The 20,668-nt window shown below is 41.4% G+C and overlaps 1 protein-coding gene across 1 annotated transcript in view; it reads left to right on the forward strand.

Moving 5' to 3' along the window:
- The window catches only part of LOC145401700 (uncharacterized), a 90,303-nt gene that overhangs the window by 17,558 nt on the left and 52,077 nt on the right, over positions 1 to 20,668 (forward strand). Inside the window, exons 3-4 of the mRNA XM_080273882.1 lie at positions 7,847 to 7,916; positions 17,083 to 17,179. Coding sequence (XP_080130008.1) covers positions 7,847 to 7,916; positions 17,083 to 17,179 — 167 coding nt within the window. The remainder of the gene's footprint in view (positions 1 to 7,846; positions 7,917 to 17,082; positions 17,180 to 20,668) is intronic.

Genomic DNA, 20,668 nt, shown 5'->3' on the forward strand with positions numbered 1-20,668 from the left:
CATTTATAGTGGTTTTTGCACTTACATACTGATTTCCTTCGGTAAATGTATGCTTTATTTGAGGAAGCGGGAAGACCTTACTAATTAAGTTCATACTCTTCTTGTTTGCTTTCTGTATATTTCTGACTATTTTCAGGGTGGTAATTAAACCTGAAAAATCCCCTCCCCCTCCTGTTATTATCATCACATTCCTTAAGTTCGTCTATTTCCGGCGTAGTGGAAGAATCTCAACGTACTGAAAGGAGGATTTCGTTTCTCAACTTCCCAACTGGATGCTAGGTTGGGTTTGGTAGGATTAAATTATTAGGTACAGTTTAGCTAGGTATGGTTAGGTTTTAGTTGAACACTTAAGTTAGGACAGTCCCTTCCGCCATTACGCTGACGACTCAAACGGGTTGACACAGCGGAACGTAACTAAAAACAACGGGGAAACAAATTTTGCTTGAAAGGTTTATCTACTACCCCAGAAATAATCAGAGAAATATAACAGACTATCAGGAAGAAGAACTGATTTGGTAAGGTGCCTCTACTGCCTCAAATAAAGCGTATGTTTACCTCTCCTTGGATTTTCTTCTTCTATTTTTTTAGGTGGGGGGAATTTTTTAAATGGGGAATGAATTCCCCGAGCTAGACCTTAATAGATCATACAGCCCCGCTAGGTGACGGGAAAGCTCTACCTCTCCTAGCAGGGCAGCTACCTGGGCGGGGCGCTACCCCTTGACCCATTGGTCTCGAGTCAGGAGCCCTACCACTGATCACCCTGCCCCTTACCTCTCCTTCCTCCCAGAGGAATGAAAGAAGAGACAATATTGTAAAAGCCGCAATGTCGGATGATAGTTCTGAACCAGCAGATCGTTGCCACGGTAACATGACGTCATTACTTCGGTACTCTATTAGCCAAGATTCTACATATTTATCTATACACCTATGCTGTTTCCACTAAAGAAAGGGAGGTAGCCAAGACAGGACGACACACTCCCAATTTACTCATCCACACACACACACACACACACACACACACACACACACACACACACACACTACAGGAAAGAAGGAAAGGAGGACACATGATTATACTATATAAATGTGTCTCAGGGAAAGAGAAAATAGACATAAATGAGTATATAACCTACGGGGAAACATCAGCAAGAGGACACTGCAAAAAACTGCATAAAAAGAGAGGTGATAAACACGTAAGGAAATTCAGTTTCCCTAATAGGGCAATTGATCAGTGGAATGCACTACCGAATGAAATTGTGTGTGCCAAAACTATTCATAAATTTTAGGATATGTATGATAAAAGTGATTTAATGCACCCACTTGACTCATTCCTATTAAGTTACAATTAGGTGAGAACAAATAGTTTTTTTTTTTTTAATAACAGAACAGAGGAAGGAAAAACAAATGAATAAAAAAAAACAAATCCATGCACCAGATTACTGGTGTCCTCTGTTCATAAAATATCTGTAACAGTCAGACTTGAACAGCAGTACGTTGAAGTTGGGAGGGAAACAACTCTGGGGAAGCGATTTCCAGAGAGATACAGTTCCGGGAATGAAAGAATTCTGATAGGCAGAAGTTCTGCAGTATGGCTGAGTGACATTCCAGTCATGAGCGCTGCCAGCTGCCCGTGTAGCACGAGGGAAGACATGGGGAGGTGGCACCATGGACTCAACTTCGTCTGAGCATTTGCTGTAGAAATATCTGTAAAATAACGCAAGGGAGGCAACATTCCTTCTTACTTGTAGGGGAGGTAGTTTATTAGTAATAGCAAGGTTATTAATAATTCTAACGGCTTTGTTTTGAATCTTGTCTACTTGTTTTAATGCAACCTCTCCACATTCGCTCCACAAGGGTGAGCAGTATTCAAGCTGAGAGCGCACATGACTCTTATAAATTATAGCTAACTGCTCATCAGTGAAGAAGTTACGGACTCTGTACAATAATCCAAGTTTCTTTGAGGCGGTTTTAGCAAGTGATCTAACATGAGAGGTCCAGCTGATGTCACTGTTAAGTGAGACGCAGAGAATTTCAATACTTTTGGAAATGGGGATATTTGTAGCATTGAAGGTAATCTACGATTCTGGCATAACCTGCCTATTAGTAAATTGTATATATTTAATTTTACTAGCATTAAATGAGACAAGGTTGTTTTGTCCCCATTCACTGTTCATGGATAAGTCTTGATTTAAAGAGATGGCTGTACTGAGGTGAGAGTTAGAGATATCGGACTTTGTAAATGGATGTCTGAGTGTGAATGAACTATTAAGTGTTGAGTCATCTGCATATGAATGGATGGGACTGTGGGTGACAGATAAGAGATCATTAATATGAACGAGGAACAGGGTTAGTGCCAGAACTGATCCCTGCGGCATGCCGGCGCTAACTGAGTGGAAAATGGAATATGCATCATCTACTTTTACTCTTATTTTTCTATTGCTGAGATATGAGGAAATCAAAGGAACAAAAGAGTTTAGTCCATAGCAAGGGAGTTTGGACAACAGGGAACGGTGCCAGACTCTGTCGAAAGCTTTAGAAACATCCAGGGCTACTGCATGAGTTTCACCATGTAGGTCAACTGATTGATGGATGGTATGAGTCAGGAGATTGAGTATGTCAATGGTGGATCTTTCTTGGCGAAAAGCATATTGTCTATCACTAATTAAGTTGTTGGATTCAAGATGTTTAACTATGTGCTTATTAAATACAGTTTCAAAAACCTTACCAAGAGAAGATGTGACAGCTATTGGTCTGTAATCTGAGGGGTCAGAGGAACTTCCTTTCTTTGGAATTGAGTGGATATTGGCTTCTTTCCATGAATTAGGGAATGAAGAAGTACGTATGCATAGTCTGAATAATTTTGCAAGAACAGAGGCAAGTTCTGGGGAACACTTTTTCAAAACAATTGGCGGAATTCCATCTGGGCCTGGAGCTTTGTTGGTAGGTAAATTGTCTAGGATGGATTTCACGTACCTTGTGTGTATTTTAAGTGGAACAATGTCGGGAGAGGCAAGTTCTAGTGCTGGGACATTCTGGCTGGCTTCCTCTAAGGTAGAATTTCTGGCAAATGTGCTGGCAAAGATATCTGCTTTCCCACGCGGGTCATTTGTAATGTTGCCATCTGGAGATTTTAGTGGGGGAATGGATGATGACTTGTTAAAGTTATTATTGAAAGAATTGAGAGCTGACCAGAATATTCTATTGTCATTAGGGGTGTTAAGTAGTTTTGATGCTTGTTTGTGAAGAAAGTTTGATTTAGCAAGATTTATTGCAGCTTTTGCATGGTTTCTAACAATTTTAAATTGAGAGAGTGATTCAGATGTTTTTTATTTCAAGTAATAGTTTTATGCTGATGACTTTTGGGCTGTTGCTCTGGCACAGATGCTATCAAACCATTTTGGAGAGTTCGATCTTTTAGTGAATTGTTGACTTGGTATGAATAAATCCATACCATCTAGTATTAAATCGCAAATGTGGGACTGGGTAGAATTGACATCACTAGAGAAGAAAGACTGCCATGGAATGTCAGCAAGATAATTTCTAAATTAATTTCTGAACACACACACACACACACACACACACACACACACACACACACACACACACACACACACACACACACACACACACACACACACACACACACACACACACACACACACACACACACACACACACACACACACACACACACATTTATTTGTATCTTAGCCCCAACGGGAGAAGGGACAGATGCTCACCGCACCACACCGAACGAGGTTCATCTGCGCAGTGCAATCAGGGACGTCCGCAGTAGGGCCCGACAGCGAGCTGGTTTATCCTGCCACATCATAATGGACCCATCCCCTTACCCGCACCTGACCTGATCAGCTGATCAGACCTAATGCGGGAGACTATCCTCTCAGGGCCGTGTCACCATTTATTCATTCACAATTTCTCTCCAATCATTCCTATCACTCGCAGCCACTTTTCCTTGCTCAAAAGACATCTCTCTCTCATCTAGCGCTCTCATAATTATCACACTGTCCATCCATCCATCCATCCATCCATGTGTCATCATCACCATCATCATCACCATCCGGACCTCCTTTCCCACCCTAGGGCAGGGTGAGGAGTAGCAATGTCCATATACTGCCCAAATTTGCCCAATCCAATGGGCCACGCTTCCATTCACTCATCATTCAAGCCTCTGGAATCCTGGCTCTATCGGATACACCAAAAATATTCACCACATTCTGTAGCTTCACATAATCGTATCCGATAGAGTCAATCCAGACGCTGCCATGTTAAAAAGGGGTGCCAAAATCCCTGATCATGCACTTCTCCTCACAACATTCATCCAGCCAGCTCGATCTCCAGTCAGTTCCCTAGTCTCACCGACTTCCAAATCTCTCTCTTCCTCACACATTCATCCACCATATCTCTCCACTTTCTCCTTGGCCTACCTCGCCTCCTCCCTCCTTCGAATTCGCTCAGATACACCTTTTTCACCACTCTATTGTTATCCATTCTCTCCACGTGACCATATCATCTCAGTACACTCTTCTCGATTCTGGTGTCCACCGACTTCCTCACTCCGCATCTTCACGAATCACATTATTTCATATTCTATCCACCCTCTGTACTCTACATACATTCCTCAGCAGTCCCATCTCCACTGCTCTTACTCTTGACTTTTCATTTTCATGCCACACCATAGTCTCACATCCATATGTTAAAGTTGGCACTAACACTCCTTCATGTAAGCCTCGTGCAGCTGCAACACTCAAGCCTCTGTTTCTTATCAAGGCCTTCATTGCACCAACAACTTTTCTTCCTTGTGTCACTCCATACACAGAGAAAGGCCAAATGTTGCAGTCGTAGCTGCTTTCTACACTATTGTGTCACTTTACTTTCAACTTCTTTTGCACATTTTCCTCTCTTTTCTGTACCCAGGTATTTGAACTCTCTCACCAATTCCAGTCTCTCTCCATTTACTGTTTCATCGCACTGAGGGTCACCTTCTCTCTCAACAACCATCACTTTACTCTTTTCTACATTTACTTTCAAGGCACGACGCTTACAGACATCAGCAAAACTCTGCACTACTACCAAGTTCCTGTTCGGTACTTGCACACTGTACTGCATCATCAGCATACAACAAATATGAGATATTCCATCCATCACCATTCATTACCAACGCCATCCCTCTCTCCATAACTCGTATTTTTGCTTCTCCCATCACCCATTCCATATATATATTGAACAACCATGGGGACATCACACAACCTTGTCGCACTCCTGCACACCGATCGTGAACCATTCACTTAGGTGCCCATTAACCCTTACACATGCTTCACTACCATCATAATTACTCTTGACGGCACCTAGCAGCTTACCCTCTGCACCGTACATGCGCAAAACTTTCCACAATCCTCCTCTGTCCACTTTGTCATATGCTTTTTCCAGATCCATGAATGCCATAAACACCTTATGGTCCTTCTCACAAGCCTTCTCTACTATCTGTCTCACTGCAAATATTTGGTCCACACATCCTTTGTCACTCCTAAAGCCACTCTGTTCATCACTCACTAGGACTTCTGATATGTCTCTTACTTTCTCTATAATAATTCTTCCATATACCTTCCCTACCACACTCAATAAACTTATGCCACGATAATTCTTGCACTCACTTCACTCACCTTTATTTTTGTACAGGGGTACAATCACAGCCTTCTTCCACTTTGCAGGCTCAGTTTCACTCATACATGCCTTCTTACATATCTCCAACAAGCACTTCATTCCACTCTCTCCACTACACTTAAGCATCTCTGCATACACCTTATCAACCCCAGCTGCTTTCCCATTTTTCACCCGCATCACAGCACTCTTCACCTGTGCGAGTGTCACGTCTCCTGGTACAGCATGCCTTCTCTGCACACCCTCAAACCAGTAATGTTTACAGCTGCTCTGCTCTCTCTATTCCCATTCATCAGGCTTTCAAAATATTCTTTCCATCTGGTTCTTACTTCATCTCCATGGGTTATTAGTCTACCACCTACATCCTTCACACCATCACTTTTCTTTCCGCTTTCACTTCTACATTTCCGCACCTCTTTCCAGAATAACTTTCTGTTTTCATAGTAGTTAGCATTCATTTTTCTTCCTAGATCCTCATTTACCTTCTTCATTTTCCTCTTCACTAGAGACCCTATAGGGTCTCTTACTCTTCACTAGTCTCTGTACGAGCTTCTTGCTCTCAAATATTCAGTTCTTATTTCAACTGAACTCTTGTTCTGTAACCACTTAGCCACTTCTTCCTCTTTTCCTCCACCGCTCTCTTTACCTCCTCATCCCACCATGCCGTACCTTTCTTCTTTGTTGTTACTCTTGCCACACCACACACCGCTTTAGCATTCCTAACTAAGCAATCCTTATATGCATTCCACAAGCTGTCCAGATCCATTTCATTCCAGTTCAGTAATTGTAACTCCTCTACTGTGGTCCTGTAATCATCTGCCATTTCTTTAATCCTCAGCTTCTCAACCTTCAGTCTTTCTCCTTGACTGCTCCCCTCTCTCCTAATCCACCTCACTTCTCTCAGCTTGATCTTGCATACCGCAATCATATGATCTGACAGACCTCCACATCGTCCTCTCACGGCCCTCGTATCAGCAACCATTCCCATCAATGACCTCTCTACGAGCACGTAATTAATCAGGCTTCTTTCAACACGAACTCCGTTCCCTCTATACCATGTATATTTATGTGCATCTCTGTGTCTGAAGTACGAGTTACAAATGCACAACCTCCTCTCCTGACACATATCCTTTAGTCTCTTCCCATTATCATTTTCTTCTGGTACTCCATAACAACCCATTATGTCATCCTCAGGACCAGTATTTACTCTTCCATTCATATCCCCCATTATAATCACTTTATAGCTCCTGCGCATTTCTCGCACTTCTTCAACCAACTCATCCCAAAACCTCTCTCTCTCTCTCACTCCTGTCCTCACACGGTGCACATGCTACAATTACTGCCACATTCACCTCAAACTTGAATTTGACATACATACACCTCGAGCTGACACATTTGAAGTCTCTCATTCCACTCTGCCACACCTCATTCATCAACAAAGCAACTCCCTTGCATCTTCCTTGCCCATTCATTCCCGATCTTACACATTTCACACCCTCCCACTCCTCCACTTCACACCCTTTCATCTTCGTTTCACACAGTGCCATCACGGCATATCTCGCACTCTTGAACACATTCACCACTTCCACCCTCTTGCTCTTCAAATTCACACCTTTCACATTCCACATGGCCACGCGAATCTGCCCATTTGGGTGGGGCCCTAGGCAGGTATTGGGCCCTCCGAGGCTCTCTGAAACGGCTGCCATGAATAAGTGATTTTGGATAGGGGAATCTGGGGGACATTTAACCCTGCCAGAAATCCCGGTTATATGGTTACCACCCAGCGTAGTAAATGGTTTCCTAGGTACAGGAAACTCAATTTTCAATTGTCTCCCATGTACGGTTTGTTTTCTTTGAAAGGTTAACTTTCCTGTGTTCGATCACCTTCCATTGAACAGAAATGATTACGACCAAAAAACTGTTTATATATAATGATGTATTTAGTAATAACGCTACATAAATATTCCCTGCATATCGTTATAGGTGCTGGATTTATTTCACACTGCATACCTCTTCTGTAAATTATGGCATATCTCACCACAGAAGGTAAGAGGTTCGGATAAGTTGTTTATTTTCTTCAAGTCCGCCAAAAGTTGAGTGAGGGAGACGCTGGCTTTAGATGATTTTATAGTGTATTATAAAAATTGAGAATTATGGTAACTTAAAGACGCAAGATACTGATGCCTCAAGAATGGCAGCGAACGCAAGTTTTACTAGCAGAAAGATTAGAGCTAAAGGTAAGTGATTTTTCCCTGCAGAACGATTGGGTCAGTGTCCACGGTACGGTACCGTATGAGGTCACATTCATAGTGTTGAAAAGTTGAAAAAAAATTATATTATATATATATATATATATATATATATATATATATATATATATATATACTGTAGTTCCATTCCGTAGCGGTTCATTTATGGCACCCGTATTCTGCAAAAGTTACCGCTATGGTGCCAAGATTAAGGTCAGTGACTTGGTTTCACTATTATCCTAACATACCCATATGGCAGGTTAGTTCTCTTCCATTTGGCCTCAGAGTCTCACCTTGTTCTTTAGGTTCTGGAATGGCTGTTCTGGTTGTCAGAGAAGAGTTCTGTTCTGGCCTAGTGTCTGGCTTCTTTCCTGACTTCTAAGTTCTTACTAAGCACTGACAATCCTGCTGGTCCTCCACTACCACAGTACTACTGTTAAAGTTAATGCTGTTAAACCCTTCATGACAAACTGGCCCATCCCTTGTTAGTGTACTCAGCACTGGGAGACAGCATTGGCATGTCTCAGGATTGGCCATACCTTTCTGACCTATGGCCATTTGATGTCTGAAGATCCTCCACCACTCTTCTGATTGTGACACGACCTTGTCAGCTTGTCATGTTCTTCTGGATTGCCCTTATTCTGGTGCTGTTCATTGCCAGTCTTTTCCTTCCCTATTTTGTGTTGGCTCTCCTCGTTTATCTGGTATTATAAGTGAATCCTGGACCTTTTCATCTGGATCATTTAATGTTGTTTTTAACTCAGATTGGCCTTTTGCACAACATATATTTTTATACTTTTTCCTATACGTTTTGTTGATTTTTTTTTTTTTTTTAGCTATAGGTATCTTAAATGTATAGTGTCTTATCTTTGATTTATCATCATTTACCCCTTTTTGTTTTTTTCCTCTTCATCTCCCTTTCCCATTTCTGTTCCATTGCTTGTCATACAGTACACCCTCACTTTAACAACCCTGCTTATACTAGACTTTAGATACCATATGATGGATCTCTTGACCTTGCCAGACAACTTTTGACGTACAGTCCATTCACATAATACGTGAGAATCTGTGACGTGAAATACTGGGAGCGCAACGGGGGAGGTGGTGAAAAAATTAAATAATAGGTAGTGCACAAGTTGATTTTGAAAATGCAAAGTAGTGGTGTCAAGTTGAGCCGAATCTGGTGTTGTGCCATAAAGTGCAACCTACCTTTGTAGAGCATGTGAGGAAGTGATGCAGGTCATGACGTCAGCTCTTAAATTTGGGATCTACCAATTTAAAACATAAGCAGAATCATGGCAGCCTTTGATGAGTTTAATCCTTAAAAGGCAGATGACATGGTTCCACATGAACTGTTATTTTTTTAAATGTTAATACTCTAGATGCTGTTTTTTGGAGAACTTTGTCATATTATTACTGTACAGTACGGTACGGTACCGTTTCGTTTTCGTTTTCGTTTTTAAAGGCTCCAACATGCTTGCATGTGTCGGCCTTGGTCACCTAATGGCGGCTCTCCACGCTGCACGATCCATTGCAGCCTCCCTGTTCAGTCCCTTAACCCTAAGGTCACACTTAATGACCTCGTCCCATGTCTTTCTCTGTCTACCCCTCATAACCCCACCCCCAGTATTATCACTTCTCACCTTCCTCACCCAATTATCATCCCCCATCCTCTCCACATGTCCAAACCACCTCAATCTACCTCTCCTCATCACAACACCAATACACTCCAGTCCCATCCTACCTCTCAACTCTTCCATTGTAAACCCAGCCCCTCCAGGCCTTGGACACAGGGACGCACTGCACATCCACCTAATCATTGTCATTTCTGTATGTCTGAGCCGGCGAATGTCTTCCTCCTTCACTGCCCAGGTCTCACTGCCATACAGCATTACACTCCTAACACATGCTGCATACAAAGACCCCTTAGCACTTAGGGAGAGCCCTCTCAATGTCAGGAGAGGCAAGAGCTCCCTGAACTTCTTCCAACCACTTCTCACCCTAGCCACAGAGCTAGCTCCAGCCCCACCTCCAGCACACAACATGTCTCCCAAATAACAAAACTCTTCAACACACTCAAGAGATTCGCCAGCAAGTTCAATCCTTTCACGTCTGACAATCTCCACCTGCTCACCCCGGCTCGCCGTACACATAAAATCAGCATTATCTCGCAGTCTACCTCTGATACCACTACATCTCTTATGCACCCATTTATCACACACACCGCACAAGATGAAATTACTTCCCACACCCTTGTGGCAAACTGCACATGGCCACTCTCCCTCGTCTTTGACAGTACCGCCACCAACCCTAGATATCATCACTTTTGTTTTATCTGCATTTACCCTTAAACCCTTTTGCCCCATACCATCTCTCCACTTCCTAAACCTTTCCTTCGCCTCCCTTTCATTCTCTGCAATCAACACCAAATCATTAGCATACAACAACTCCCACGGGAGTCCGTTTCTAAAGTCACATGAAAGGGCTTCAAGTACCATGATAAACAACATGGGACTCAAGACTGACCCCTGATGCACACCAACATTCATGGAAAACTCATCACTCAAATCTCCATTCACTCTCACCTGGGTGTGAGCACCCACATACATGGCCATAACCACCCTAACCAGCCACTCCTCCAAGCCAAGCTTTCTCATTGCCCACTTCACCACCTCTCTAGGGACTCTGTCAAAGGCCTTTTCCAAATTAACAAAAACAAAATAAAGATCCCTTCTCCTACCAATATATTTTTCCTGAAGCTGTCGAACAATGAATATGGCATCAGTGGTCCCCCTACCTGGCATAAACCCAAACTGCATCTCATCAATATTCACTCTTTCTCTAATCATACCTTCTAAAACTCTCTCCATTACCTTCATTATCTGATCTAAAAGCTTTATACCTCTATAATTTCCTCTTTCCAGGGCATCACCCTTCCCTTTATACACATTTACAATTACACTCTTCAGCCAATCATCTGGGACAACACACTCATAAATAATCCTATTTACCAGGTCAGTGACTAAACTCACCCCTATATTGCCTGAGGCCTTCAACATTTCAGCAGTCAACCCAGACACACCTGCTGCCTTCCCCACCCTCATCCTGCCTATTGCCTCACCCACAGTAGCAGTATCAATCAAAGGCCAAGGGCCAGACACTGGAGATGCTGGCTCCAAACCTTCCCTGTCCCAGTCAAACTCCTCATTCAACAACCAGTTATAATGCTTTCTCCATGCATCTTTAATATCCTCACTGTTCACCACTACCCTTCCTTCATCATTCTTCACACACTGCTCACCTATGATATCCCGATTATCCCTCTTCACCTGACCTGCCACCCTAAATATATTTTTCCTTTCCCCATGATTTAGGTTATCAAGTAATTGTCTCTGTGACTCAGACTTTGCCCTGTATACCTCTCTTCTAGCCCTACGCTTGGCAGCCAAATATTCCTCTTTGCTACCACCCTTCTTCACACATTTTAGTAATGTTGAATGTTCTGTTCCCATACATGATTTTTATTGATTTAAAATACGGTACACCAGTCCTGTATTAGCCCTAGCATGTATTCAGTATGGACATTGGGTATTAGTACTGTCTTGAAGTGGTGACATGTGGAGGTGTATGGTATGTGGAAAGACTGCTGGGTCTTGGGGAATGGGCTGTTAAGCCTGTGGCCAGAGTCTGACACAAGGACATAAAAAATAATAATGCTGAACTAAGAATTCCATGCACAGATTCATCTCTGTAAATCACCTTTAAGCATACTGTAATATGTTGTGTGTGTGTGATCAGAACTTGAGTTTAATATCTGAGGTTAAATTTTTTTTGTTTAGAATGAACTTACTGTGTATAGCTACACAAGCTGACTGTTATGTTAGTTTTAACCCGCCCTGTCCCGACCAATTTTCCACCACTGACTCCCCTAAATCCCGACCAGTTTTGAAAAAAAAAAATTTTTGGCTCAAACCTCCGCTTTTGGTGTGAAACATCGAAAATTCATAGAGAAATCGCTCACCTGAGGTTTAAAATACTCGATAGAGGTAGCAGTACTCTTTACCTTACTGGGTTTTCTATTGGGCTGGCTCCAAAGAAAACAAGTTCTAAGGGAGGGTAACTATTCCACACCACTCATAAACGGTATTTATTTATTTATTTATTTGATACGAATTTGTATGTAGTACGAGAGTATATTAGCCCCTCTGTGAGGCAATTCAGAATCCGCAGACATGCCCCGGGAGGCAAAAGTTTCGGGAAATTTGACATGTCATATTTTTATGATTTATGTGTTTGGGATGATGGATAATGATGAAATATCAATAAAAATAATAAAATAAATATATTTTACCTACCCATTACTGAAATTACAGCTGATGAAGCTGATGAATGCAGTATGGGTAATCCATGAGGATGCTGCAGAAAGTAAACAAACAACTTTTTTCTATCTGGTGTTTTCACTTATAGCTTGAACAGAACATTCTTTCCTTATTAGAAAAACTTATTTCTTGCTTCTGTGTACAATTATTTTCAAAACAGAACTTGTTTCCATATTCAAAAAATTGTAATTTCAACTTCTGAACTTTACTTATGCTACCAGTAATTATAACAGAACTTATTTCCTCTCATTCAACAAAACTTTTCTTCTTCTTCTTATAGTTTGAACAGAACATTCTTTCCTTATTAGAAAAACTTATTTCTTGCTTCTGTGTACAATTATTTTCAAAACAGAACTTGTTTCCATATTCAAAAAATTGTAATTTCAACTTCTGAACTTTACTTATGCTACCAGTAATTAGAACAGAACTTATTTCCTCTCATTCAACAAAACTTTTCTTCTTCTTATAGTTTGAACAGAACATTCTTTTCTTATTAGAAAAACTTATTTCTTGCTTCTGTGTACAATTATTTTCAAAACATAACTTGTTTCCATATTCAAAAAACTAATTTCAACTTCTCAACTTTTACCTGTGCTTCCACTAATCAGAACAGAACTTATTTCCTCTCATTCAACAAAACTTTTCTTCTTGTTATCCATTACTTCTGTTTGGCTAGAACTTTGCAAGTGTGTGGTAGTCACGCCAACACTCAAAACATAGTGCCACACCACATTCTTTACACCATGAGCTCACTCGGTTGTTCTTCCGCGGCTTTCTCACAGAATGAAGGCAGACATGACATGATCGCTGTCCAGTCTTTCGGGTATGTGTTGAAGGCAGCTTTTGTAGATAGTGCCTATTGGCGAATCCCGTTGCTACAAGTCTGTCAGCAGCTAGTTCAGAGTGGCGTCCAGGACGGTCTTTGTTCAGTGTTCCATACTTGGTGAGCAGTTGTCTCACCACTTCCAGAACAAAGTGCCTCAGTGACTTCTTCTTTTGGGTTTCTGCCTTGTACATATGGTAGGCATTCAGCATTGACAAATCAACCATATGAAAAAATAACTTCTTGTACCATTTTACGGTACGTCTGATACACTCCACAGTACCTATTTGGGCATCCGACTTGTCAACAAGTCTCATATTTTTTGTGTAATCAGTTACTACGTCCGGTTTGAGGACTGGTTCTTTTGTTCTATAGTCCACTTTTCCTGATGGAATCAAGTTGCCACGATGGAAGGTGCTCAGCATACAAACCTCCCGTTTATCTGTCCATCTGACACACAGCAAAGGATCACTTCTGTAGAGCTCACAGGTTCCTCGAGCACTACGTCCTCCAAACTTTGGAAGATATTTCCTGTTCTTCCGGACTGTCCCACAACTACCAGTGTTATGATCATGAAGGAAACTACACAGGGATGGGGAAGTATACCAATTATCAGTATACAAAACATGTCCCTTGTTCAGAAATGGTGCCATCAATTTTTTTACCACAGAGCCAGAAAATCCTAGGGGATCTCTTGCAGGTACATCAATATCAGTGCCAGTGTACACTATAATGTCTAACACTATGCCAGTTAGGCAGTCACAAATAACAAAAATTTTTATTCCAAATCTGTGTCTTTTGGAGGGAATGTATTGCTTGAATATAAGTCTGCCACGGAACAGAATGAGACTTTCATCAATAACAAGTTTCTGATAGGGTGCAAAGAAGGAGCGAATACGCTCCCTTATCTTTTCAATTACTGGACGAACCTTCCAAAGGCGGTCATCAGTACTGGGATGGTTGTTGTCTGTGAAATGAATAAATCGCATGAGTAGCTGGTACCTGTCCCTGGGCATGTACTTGGGAAATATTGGGGTATGAATCAGTGGATCTCGGTTCCAGTAGTCACGAACATTTTGCTTCTTTACTTGTGGCATCAGAAGAGTGAGTGCAAGAAATGTGTACATTTCAGGTACACTGGTATCATACCAACGTTTCATTTTATTGTGTGGAGAAAAAGGATGTTTGTCCTTCATGAACTGATAATATCTATTGGTTTCTTGTACCAAATAATCAAGAATTTCACCATCAAAAAACAGGAGAAAATACTCCATTTCAGAACTGTTTTTGTCTACTCCAGCAGCCCTTGTCACTCCACTGTGAGTTGCATCAAATCTATAGCAATTTGGTATGAATCTATCACCATTTGCCCAGATAAACCCAGATCCACCAGCACTACCAATACCACCAGGCCTACGGGGAGGGTCACACACCCTGGGATCATCATCATCATCACTTAGGTCTGAATCATCATCACTCTCGTCACTCACGGGAATAAATCCATCACTGTCACTGTCTGCCATCCCCTCACTGTCACTACCACTCTCCTGTGCCATCCCCTCACTGTCACTACCACTCTCCTGGTCATCACTATCGTACTCCAAACCTGGCGATAACTTACGTTTCACGCCAGCACTACTCACTGATACCCCTGAGGTTGACGGAGTTTGTGTATCACTGTCGGAAAATCCTTCAAAATCGGTGATGTCATGCACTTCCCTCTCTTCATCAAGTCTACTAGTCACTTCAGAGTTCTGCAAATTGCTGTCCGGTTCTGCCATCTCATCTGAATACTGTGCTGAGGGCGAAAAGTGAAGACTTCCCTCTAACTCCACGCTACGCACAATCGCGCTGCCTAACCTCCGCGCGTTGCAGACGTGAAAAAAAAATCGGTCACATGTACTGTTATTACAGCATATTTTTGAAGGATTTTAGGCATATATTTGTTTGTAGAAAATTATCTTATGGTTTATGAGTCATTTTTAGGTAATTATTTGAGCATAAAATGCGAAAATAAAAAAAAAAATCCACCCTAAAACCCGGTACATTTGTACCAGCAGGTTTGTTTACATATGACGTCAGAGCCCAGACCCCTCTGAGTGCAACGTGGAAGGTTGGGGGTATCAAACGATGCCACCCGTTGCCTGAGGCTCTTTTACTCAAAAGTCCCGACCCGGAATCCATCAAGAGAACCCGTCTTAAGACCCGACCCGGACTTAAAGGGTTAGTTTTCAAACGGTAATATAGGAAGTATAAGCATTGTTTCACTCACTAACACATCATCATACCTGACCTTTTTTGGTGACATTACCTGATCATCATTTCTGACTGATTTTTCCTCTAATGCTACGTAAACTTTGTCCTCCACATTGTCATTGATTGGGGAATCACTCTGGCCCTGAATGTCTATTGGCCAGGTCACTGGTAACAGATGAATTGCCGAGACAATGGCGTTTGGGAGGGGGAGAAGGTCATGCGGGGTAAGGCATTGTCCCTGCCTGGCATCTTGTAGAGGAAGGTGTCCCGTGCATACGTACCAAAAATCATGCGCGAAAATTGAAAAGTGTGCAAATTATGAACCTTGCAATTACACGACGTACCAGTACTGTACATCGACAGGTCTAGCTGTGACAAAACGTTGTGACGTACCCATACGTCAATGGGACGCCTCAGGTTAAAGTACTGTATTGACTACCGGTGTGTCAAAAATGTAAAGTTGTTGTTGCTGCTGCTGCTGCCACTGCTCAGTGCTAGCCTGCCTGGCCCAGCAGACACATCAGCCACAGGTAAGCAACTGTCCCTGTATTTTTGTCCCATAGTTTCCCTACACTGTTGATGTTGTGTCTGGGTCATAGCATATGTGATATGCGTTGCTTTATTATGTGGATTATGTTGTATAGGCTTGTTTTGTCTTGCTGTGCTTTATAATTGCTCGAATCAGATGCCAGTACATTCACCTCATACTTTGGACTTTTGGAAATTTCAGAGCAAAATGTGTGAGGTTTGTCCATAAAGAAACCAAACTTGTTTAATAGTACACCAATTAGCTGGCATAACGTGATCATGACAGGAGCTCTGCATACCGGCGACTTTGAGCTTTAGTCAAACACTAGCCCCATCATGCCATATTACTTAGTCATTGAGATATAAGTGCTTGAGTGAACCTGTGTTTAGTGCACTTGGTGATTACAAGTTGAACAATGACAGATCTTGAAGAGCAATGTGTATGTGTGAAATTCTGTTTCAGATTGGGAGTGTCATAACAGGTGGTGAAAAGTGGGTGTACGGTTATGATGCTGAAACAAAAAGGCAGTTGTCTCAATCAGTTGGAACATTGTTATTGCAGCCAAAAAAGGCACATCAGTGTTGCTAAGATGTGAAGGTGATGTTGATCATTTTATTTTTGTTAGAAGGGCATCGTTCATCATAAATTTGTTCCACGTGGTCAGACAGTCAATAAAGAGTTTTACTTGGGCATCCTGAAGCGTTTGAGGGAGGTAGTGTGAAGGAAGAGGCCTGAATCATAGACAAATAAAGCCTAGATGTTGCACTATGACAGTACACCTGCTCATGTGTCACACTTTACCCGTGGCTTTTTGGTGAAGCATGAAATGACTATCATCAACCAGCCATGCTCCCCTCCGGATTTGGCCCCTGCAGACCCCCTCAGGTTGAAATCCATCCTGAAAGGCCAAAAGAAAATTTGCCAAGTGCACTAAACACCCATTCAATCAAGTGCGTGTACCTCGATGACTAAGTGACGTGGCATGATGCAGCTAATGTTAGACTGAAGCTCAAAGTTGCCACAACACAGTGTTCCTGTCATGATCACACCGCGCTGCCAAGTTGGTGCATTATTTAAAAACTTTGGTTTCTTTTTGGACAGACCTCTTATTGTAAAATTTCGTAGATATGACCATCATCCTTGTTACATTTTGCTGTCTGTTTTCAGATGTATTTCAAGCTTATTTCCTTGAGCACCATGAGGAAGATCTTGTGGCACTCTTTGAAGCAGAAGATGAGGAGCAGCATTACCCTGTGTTTATCAAGTATGTTAACTTTATGACTCTCTGTCTATCTATTGCCAGACGCCTTACTACCATACAGGGTGGCCACAAACAATTGCCCCTATGTCATCCTGTCCTCCACCATTTCACTGCCCTTCCCCCATCTCACACTCCCCTCTGTCATATACCTCTTTGCTCCATCCCTTCATCTCATCCTCGGGCACCTCCTTCCTCTCCCCCCTTCCACCTCATTCACGTACACTCTTCTCGTTAGTCTCTTGCTCTCCATCCTCTCCGCATGGCCAAACCACCTCAGTATATTTCTCCTAATGCTTTCTTCCACATCCACATCCACACCGCAATGCTCCTTCACTTCCTTATTTGTCAGCGTCTCTCTATGTAACATCACACGCTCCTCTCAAACAACACTCGACCCTCGATTTGGCGGACCCCTATTTCCCGGATTTCGGATTTCCTGGACACGGGCTGAGGCCGGACAATATTATCAAATGCCAGACAAATGCCTGTACAAGTCCAGGATTATCAACAAAAGTCCGGCCATTATTCTCTCATATAAAACTGTAAGCAGTCTGCTGCACAACACAGTATAATTTTAGCAAGGTTTTGACTTGATAAAGGCCATTTGTAACACACACAAGAAATCATTTTCATACATGAAACTCATCTTGCCCACCAACCTACTTCACCCCACCAGCTCCTAACTTGTGGCATTATCCCATTTGCCTCTTACCTTTCTCAAATGTCACTATAAATAGTTTATTGCATAACACAGTAAAGTTTAAGGAAGGCTTGGACACAATAATATTCATAGGTAATAAAAAATATATATATTTTCTTACGGACAAAGTCAGTGAGATCCATTCCGACTCACTTAGCTCACCCGACTTGGTGTGACTAAATATCGAATCGGCACTTTTCCCGGGAAAATATTTTAATTTTTTTCGCCACAGTGGCTCATACACACCTAATTATCTGAAATCTATTTTTAAAAATTTTACTTAATATAACTTAATTAAAAAATTAGGTTTCTGAACTAAAATGCACGAATGTTGGCAGATATTTCCCCTTCAGATCGTTAGTGTTTATATCTCGTTCAGCTGATTTGTGGTTTGCCAATGTTAGCAGATATTTCCCCTTCAGATCATCAGTGTTTATATCTCGGTCAGGTGATGAGTGGTTGGTCATTGATAGCAGATCTTTCCCCTTCAGATCGTCAGTGTTTAACTTTATATCTCAGTCAGCTGATGAGTGGTTGGCCAATGTTAGCAGATATTTCCCCGTCAGATCGTCAGCACACCTTGACAGACTTCTATTTTGCATAAATATTTATTTTGAGTACAAAAAAAAAAAATGTATATACAGTATCTGCATTGTAAATCAATATTTATCCAAAACAAAAGTCTGTCAAGGTGAGTTGTTAGGCTAGAGGCAAAACACTTCAGCTGACTTTAAGAAATTTTCACTCTGAATCCTGATTTTCTATTAATAATTAATTTAAACACAAACTTTTGACTGAATTTCAAATAATTAGGTGTGCAAACCTATATGGTGATAAAGATTAAAATTTTTTCCAATTAACTCTCTCATGCACAATAAGTATCGGTAAGTTTTCCGGTGCACGATTTTTTCTGCGAGGCCACCCAGCCCGGCTGCCCGCGCTCAGCAAATAACACGTATTCTCGCCTTATTATCACACCCAAACATCAATATACTGCCATGAAACCTATATCATCTTATTTGTCGATGTTTGTTCTAGTTGATAAGCACCACAAAAAAAAAACAGGAAAACACGAATAAAACAATATTAGGTGGCCGTCAATAAACAATTCACTACGTCAGTTTCACTTCCCAACATCACCATTCGAATGCTTTCCATCATACAGGAAAATGTTATTTGAAGTTTTGATAGAGAATTTCATCAGCTGTCTAAAGAAACAAATCCGGTTGTGATACGATTTGTAGTTTTCGAGAAAATAGCCAAAAACTGAAAGCCATTTTTGAAAAAAATTCAATGAGCTCTCATTCAGAACTTTTCTCGCACACCTTATGTTTTTATTGCATAATATTATGCAGAATTTCACGAGCTTTCTAATGAGCAAAGATGGTTTCGATACGCCTCATAGTTTTCGAGTAAATCGCCAAAAACGACTGGGAACTCACATCCGTGTGTCACTTTCGTGATGAGCGCACAGCATATGCAATATTCCCGCCTACATAACAATGAATTTGTATCATAGATATTACATTGTTATGTCTTTTACATACGTAGAATCTACTGCTCTTTATCATGGTTCTTACAGGAAATCGATATCCAATAGTTTTCGAGTAATTGGCCGACCAAGTGAGATTATTCCTTGGAGCACTTTTGACTTTTACCTCAAGCGAGGAAAAAAAAAAACATAGTCTGTACCCCTGCCTTTTCCTACAAAAAAAATGCTCCCAAAGGCTTAGATTCTGCAAATGAACATACGTAGAATTTACTGCTCTTTATCATGGTTCTTATGGGAAATCGATACGTCCAATAGTTTTGGAGTAATTGGATGACAAACGTAGAATGCTCCTCTTCACCCGCACGCGAGATAAAAAATATTCTTTCCCTGCCTCACCCACGGCTACATATTTTCGCTCGTTAGGTTTTATTTTCTTTTTTTACTCAAAGTATACACGTAAAATATCATAAGGTTTTTGATAGTGCTCTCAGAAACTCGACATGACCACTAGTCTTTTTGCTAGGTTCTCATACTGAAGCTGAACTTCCTTCCATTTCATATGTGTGTATGTAAAAAACATTACTTATTTGTGTAAAAAATATTGAACTATAGAAATAGGTCAATATACAAATCAACAAAATACGGATAACTCACTTCCTCCAGAGGTGTTGAGATGCTGGCAGTAACTTGAAGATGAGGAGTTATGTAGTGTGTGAGTGTGTGCATGTGTGGGTGAGTGTGTGTGTGTGTGTGTGTGTGTGTGTGTGTGTGTGTGTGTGTGTGTGTGTGTGTGTGTGTGTGTGTGTGTGTGTGTGTCTGTGGCTGTGGCGTATTTTCTTCTCTCCTTGTGATACATTTGCCTAAAACACATGTGATGCACACAATAGATTTCTCCACGAACGTTTGCTGCACGACATACGTATGTATATGTGACTGTGGCATTTTTTTTGTCTCAGACACTTGCTCTGTGTTTTAGCTAAGTCAGTCAGTGCATGAAATATTTCTCTGTGAACACTCGCTGTATTGTTTTATATGTATATTTCACACTAAACCATACGCAATATAAAACACTATGACATGATTCCATCCCAACCTTCTCTATTATTCCCGACTCTATGGCGTACGTGACCGCCTGTTTCCTTAACGACTGTTACATATCTCTATGGCGTGCATAATGCCTGCTATGATAGGTCAGTTATTTCACCAATCCAGGCACTATATGTTTCACAAATATAAGTACTGTATTGGCTTCACTATATAAAGGTAAAATACTCATCATTTACAGGCAGGGTGAAGCAGA

This window comes from Coenobita brevimanus, chromosome 56 (assembly GCF_032717465.1).
Source record: "Coenobita brevimanus isolate Jiangsu-jjx chromosome 56, ASM3271746v2, whole genome shotgun sequence".
Lineage (NCBI taxonomy): Eukaryota > Metazoa > Arthropoda > Malacostraca > Decapoda > Coenobitidae > Coenobita > Coenobita brevimanus.